The sequence below is a fragment of the Borostomias antarcticus genome (assembly GCF_949987555.1).
Source record: "Borostomias antarcticus genome assembly, chromosome: 28".
NCBI lineage: Eukaryota > Metazoa > Chordata > Actinopteri > Stomiiformes > Stomiidae > Borostomias > Borostomias antarcticus.
This window is the reverse complement of record NC_140261.1, coordinates 5,948,931-5,955,800: the sequence shown is the minus strand read 5'-3', so window position 1 is coordinate 5,955,800 and position 6,870 is coordinate 5,948,931. Positions and strand designations below refer to the sequence as shown.

The window sequence follows — 6,870 nt, the reverse complement described above, 5'->3', positions numbered from 1 at the left end:
TCTATTATCCCCACGTCTCAGGTCCAAAGAGTTCCTGCTCCTCTATGGACTGTCCAGGATCTGGTCCAGCCCAGCCCGGACCCGTGGTACTGATGTGAGTCTGTCCGTCCGGATGGAAGCTGGGTTGGGTTCCGGCGTGGAGCGGTCAGCCTATTAGTCACGGTGAGGGTTTAGAATTGTTGGTGAATTAGTCAGATTCAGTCAAAAGACCAGGGACCAAGAAGGAAGTTCTCTCTTTTCTTGGGATGGTTGGTTATTGTCGCACCTTCATTCCTGAATGCAGCAGGTTAGACAAAACACTGCGCACCCCGTTTCTCTCCCTTAAACCAGGATTTTTAGTTAGACCTATTAGTCACGGTGAGCTGGGCGCTGTCCAGTCTGCGCGTGGTTCTGAAATGAGAACCTCATCCTCGTCTCGCGCTCGTTTTCTCCCCCTGCCTGTCGCGCGTAACGCAGTTTCCATGGCAACCTGCCGTCATCCAGTTGGGGGCGGTCCCGACCAGGGTCCAGCCCCCTCGCGCTCAGTCACATTATGGTGCGGGGGATGCATGGATGTATTGGGGGGATGGCACTTGCGACAGGTGTCATGAGTATTTGTAGGCTAATAACTGCCTAACCTGTGTTTTGTTATAAGTTGATAATATGAGATCATGCCCGATACCCGCGGATGAAGAGACTATATATAAGACTGGTCTACAGGTGAGAAAGGTTTAAGGTTTTAATAAAAACGCACAAAAGGCTTTGCAAATGTCCTGTAGCCTAACCATGGGGGTGCGGGGGGAACCACACGCACACGCACACGCACGCAGTGTTATCGCCACATGTTGTATCAGACAGAGGGTGAGTGAGTCATCTGCGGCGGCTCCAGTCCCGTGTAGACTAAACGCAGACCCAGTCATCCATCCTCTCCCCCTCCCTCCTCCTCCCGCGGCGCGGACCACGTAAACATCCTCCGCTCCTCTCCTGCCCCCCCCCCCAACCCCGTCACCTCCATCCTCCTCTCCTCTCCTGCCCCCTCCCCCCAACCCCGTCACCTCCATCCTCCTCTCCTCTCCTGCCCCCCCCCCCAACCCCGTCACCTCCATTCTCCTCTGCTCTCCTGTCCTCTCATGCCCCTCTCCCCTTCCTCCCCTCTTCTCCCTCCATCTCCTCTCCTCTCCTGCCCCCCCCCCCCCACCCCGTCACCTCCATTCTCCTCTGCTCTCCTGTCCTCTCATGCCCCTCTCCCCTTCTTCCCCTCTTCTCTCTCCATCTCCTCTCATCTCCTCTCTTTCCCTCCTCCCCACCGCCCAGTCTCATCTAGGCTGGATGGACAGACGGTGGCCAGTGCGCCCAAGCGTCAAAGAAAACGCGCTGCCCTGAATGCTGCCCAGTTGAAAGGTCAATTTACTCCTTTTCCAAAAATAAAAACGACGTCTCTACTAGACTTGTGCCACAACCGACCGACAGAACAGTCTATTTTAATACCGGTCTGCCGTGAACACGTGCGTGACGTCAGCAGAGGGCTCCAGTCAAATGCTGTGACGGCGGTGTGACGTCAGTGATTCGTAGGCGGACGTTTCAATCACAACCTCCCCGAAGAACCAAAACAACCTGAACCAGTCGGCTCCTACATTTGGTGGACTGCGTTCCCTTTCTTATCTTTAATGTTTCTGGACGCATAAAAGTGTTACCCGTCCAACTCACACCATGTCGAATATGGAGAGTATCCTTTTATAGACTGCGCATGCGTGCTAGCTCAGTTATCTAACAGGGACTAGCTAACGGTAGCTAGCTAGTTCTAGCTGTCATTGTAGCTTCCCTTACTAGCCTAGCTCGCTAGCTATGCCACACACGGCGTTATTACACACTTATGGTGCGTTCGTTTATAACTGGGAGGTGCAAATTGCGACTTGCTTCTAGGAATGATTAAATAAAACACCTCATGAACTCACACTTCCTCGTCGCAGATTCGGATATGTTTCTCAGCCCCCAGTTGCTCGAATGCACTAGATATAACTAGGTAACTGTGATATAATGGTATATAGATATAACTAGATAACTGTGATATAATGGTATATAGATATAACTAGGTAACTGTGATATAATGGTATATAGATATAACTAGGTAACTGTGATATAATGGTATATAGATATAACTAGGTAACTGATATAATGGTATATAGATATAACTAGGTAACTGTGATATAATGGTATATAGATATAACTAGGTAACTGATATAATGGTATATAGATATAACTAGGTAACTGTGATATAATGGTATATAGATATAACTAGGTAACTGTGATATAATGGTATATAGATATAACTAGGTAACTGTGATATAATGGTATATAGATATAACTAGGTAACTGATATAATGGTATATAGATATAACTAGGTAACTGTGATATAATGGTATATAGATATAACTAGGTAACTGATATAATGGTATATAGATATAACTAGGTAACTGTGATATAATGGTATATAGATATAACTAGGTAACTGTGATATAATGGTATATAGATATAACTAGGTAACTGTGATATAATGGTATATAGATATAACTAGATAACTGTGATATAATGGTATATAGATATAACTAGGTAACTGTGATATAATGGTATATAGATATAACTAGGTAACTGTGATATAATGGTATATAGATATAACTAGGTAACTGATATAATGGTATATAGATATAACTAGGTAACTGATATAATGGTATATAGATATAACTAGGTAACTGTGATATAATGGTATATAGATATAACTAGGTAACTGTGATATAATGGTATATAGATATAACTAGATAACTGTGATATAATGGTATATAGATATAACTAGGTAACTGTGATATAATGGTATATAGATATAACTAGGTAACTGTGATATAATGGTATATAGATATAACTAGGTAACTGATATAATGGTATATAGATATAACTAGGTAACTGTGATATAATGGTATATAGATATAACTAGGTAACTGTGATATAATGGTATATAGATATAACTAGGTAACTGTGATATAATGGTATATAGATATAACTAGGTAACTGTGATATAATGGTATATAGATATAACTAGGTAACTGATATAATGGTATATAGATATAACTAGGTAACTGTGATATAATGGTATATAGATATAACTAGGTAACTGTGATATAATGGTATATAGATATAACTAGGTAACTGTGATATAATGGTATATAGATATAACTAGGTAACTGTGATATAATGGTATATAGATATAACTAGGTAACTGTGATATAATGGTATATAGATATAACTAGGTAACTGTGATATAATGGTATATAGATATAACTAGGTAACTGTGATATAATGGTATATAGATATAACTAGGTAACTGTGATATAATGGTATATAGATATAACTAGGTAACTGTGATATAATGGTATATAGATATAACTAGATAACTGTGATATAATGGTATATAGATATAACTAGGTAACTGTGATATAATGGTATATAGATATAACTAGGTAACTGATATAATGGTATATAGATATAACTAGGTAACTGTGATATAATGGTATATAGATATAACTAGGTAACTGTGATATAATGGTATATAGATATAACTAGGTAACTGTGATATAATGGTATATAGATATAACTAGGTAACTGTGATATAATGGTATATAGATATAACTAGGTAACTGTGATATAATGGTATATAGATATAACTAGGTAACTGTGATATAATGGTATATAGATATAACTAGGTAACTGTGATATAATGGTATATAGATATAACTAGGTAACTGTGATATAATGGTATATAGATATAACTAGGTAACTGTGATATAATGGTATATAGATATAACTAGGTAACTGATATAATGGTATATAGATATAACTAGGTAACTGTGATATAATGGTATATAGATATAACTAGGTAACTGTGATATAATGGTATATAGATATAACTAGGTAACTGTGATATAATGGTATATAGATATAACTAGGTAACTGTGATATAATGGTATATAGATATAACTAGGTAACTGTGATATAATGGTATATAGATATAACTAGGTAACTGTGATATAATAGTATATAGATATAACTAGGTAACTGTGATATAATGGTATACAGATATAACTAGGTAACTGTGATATAATGGTATATAGATATAACTAGATAACTGTGATATAATGGTATATAGATATAACTAGGTAACTGTGATATAATGGTATATAGATATAACTAGGTAACTGATATAATGGTATATAGATATAACTAGATAACTGTGATATAATGGTATATAGATATAACTAGGTAACTGTGATATAATGGTATATAGATATAACTAGGTAACTGATATAATGGTATATAGATATAACTAGGTAACTGTGATATAATGGTATATAGATATAACTAGGTAACTGTGATATAATGGTATATAGATATAACTAGGTAACTGTGATATAATGGTATATAGATATAACTAGGTAACTGTGATATAATGGTATATAGATATAACTAGATAACTGTGATATAATGGTATATAGATATAACTAGGTAACTGTGATATAATGGTATATAGATATAACTAGGTAACTGATATAATGGTATATAGATATAACTAGATAACTGTGATATAATGGTATATAGATATAACTAGGTAACTGTGATATAATGGTATATAGATATAACTAGGTAACTGTGATATAATGGTATATAGATATAACTAGGTAACTGTGATATAATGGTATATAGATATAACTAGGTAACTGTGATATAATGGTATATAGATATAACTAGGTAACTGTGATATAATGGTATATATATATAACTAGGTAACTGATATAATGGTATATAGATATAACTAGATAACTGTGATATAATGGTATATAGATATAACTAGGTAACTGTGATATAATGGTATATAGATATAACTAGGTAACTGTGATATAATGGTATATAGATATAACTAGGTAACTGTGATATAATGGTATATAGATATAACTAGGTAACTGTGATATAATGGTATATAGATATAACTAGGTAACTGTGATATAATGGTATATAGATATAACTAGGTAACTGTGATATAATGGTATATAGATATAACTAGGAAACTGTCATATAATGGTATATAGATATAACTAGGTAACTGTGATATAACGGTATATAGATATAACTAGGTAACTGTGATATAATGGTATATAGATATAACTAGGAAACTGTGATATAATGGTATATAGATATAACTAGGTAACTGTGATATAATGGTATATAGATATAACTAGGTAACTGTGATATAATGGTATATAGATATAACTAGGTAACTGTGAAATAATGGTATATAGATATCACTAGGTAACTGTGATATAATGGTATATAGATATAACTAGGTAACTGTGATATAATGGTATATAGATATCACTAGGTAACTGTGATATAATGGTATATAGATATAACTAGGTAACTGTGATATAATGGTATATAGATATAACTAGGTAACTGTGATATAATGGTATATAGATATAACTAGGTAACTGTGATATAATGGTATATAGATATAACTAGGTAACTGTGATATAATGGTATATAGATATAACTAGGTAACTGATATAATGGTATATAGATATAACTAGGTAACTGTGATATAATGGTATATAGATATAACTAGGTAACTGTGATATAATGGTATATAGATATAACTAGGTAACTGTGATATAATGGTATATAGATATAACTAGGTAACTGTGATATAATGGTATATAGATATAACTAGGTAACTGATATAATGGTATATAGATATAACTAGGTAACTGTGATATAATGGTATATAGATATAACTAGGTAACTGTGATATAATGGTATATAGATATAACTAGGTAACTGTGATATAATGGTATATAGATATAACTAGGTAACTGTGATATAATGGTATATAGATATAACTAGGTAACTGTGATATAATGGTATATAGCTCGAATGCTTGCCACCTCCGACCACAAACGAACGCACCATTAAGATGAGCTAGTTTATGAATAAAATTCATAGCAAGCTAATCCTATCACAGCTAGGTAGCTAGTGTATGTAACCTTTTGCTAATGCTTACTCGTGTGTTGCAGTTACTGTATTACTAGACTCAGTCTAAGACTGTTACTTGCCAGTCAACATTGTGTGTGCGTTACTATTTGGTTTTGCCAGACGTATAGAATTGGAAACGTACTATTCTAGCTACCTGGCTATTTTAAGTTATGCTGTCACTGATCCACAGATGCTGCTTGCTGTCTGAATTAGATTTCCATCCATCTTCTGTGCCGGACCTTTACTAGCTGACCACCCAGAACACCTGTTCAACCTCAAGTTCGCCGCCAAGGAGTTACAGCGCAACTCCAAGAGATGCGACAAAGAGGAGAAGGCAGAGAAGGCCAAAGTGAAGAAGGTACAATTAGCTAGTTTTCTGACACCGACAGTCAAACTAGTCTGTTTATCTACATAATTCAATCTTAGACATAAAGTAATAAATGGTGTGTGTGTGTGTGTGTGTGTGTCCCACCCTCCTCCAGGCGATACAGAAAGGCAACGCGGAGGTTTCGAGGATCCATGCAGAGAACGCCATCCGTCAGAAGAACCAGTCCATCAACTTCCTGAGGATGAGCGCTCGTGTGGACGCGGTGGCCGCCAGGGTCCAGACCGCTGTCACCATGAATCAGGTAGATAGCCCGGGGTCAGGGGTTAACTCACATGGCCACTCTTTGTGTTGGTCACTTGTATTCAAAAACAGCGTGCTGTGTTGGGTTAAGACATGTGGTGGAAATGTCCTTTAACTCCCAGATCATGCATCTCTGTTTACACGCATCCAATGGTTTTAATGGATAGTACTAATATGATAATACTTTA

At 36.2% G+C, this 6,870-nt stretch overlaps 1 protein-coding gene across 1 annotated transcript in view; it reads left to right on the top strand.

The window, feature by feature from the left end:
- Window positions 1-1,599: 1,599 nt before the first annotated feature.
- Window positions 1,600-6,870, top strand: part of LOC311326485 (charged multivesicular body protein 1B2) — an 18,857-nt gene continuing 13,586 nt past the window's right edge. The window contains exons 1-3 of the mRNA XM_084459380.1: window positions 1,600-1,705; window positions 6,315-6,412; window positions 6,537-6,683. Coding sequence (XP_084315506.1) covers window positions 1,690-1,705; window positions 6,315-6,412; window positions 6,537-6,683 — 261 coding nt within the window. The 5' untranslated portion in view covers window positions 1,600-1,689. The remainder of the gene's footprint in view (window positions 1,706-6,314; window positions 6,413-6,536; window positions 6,684-6,870) is intronic.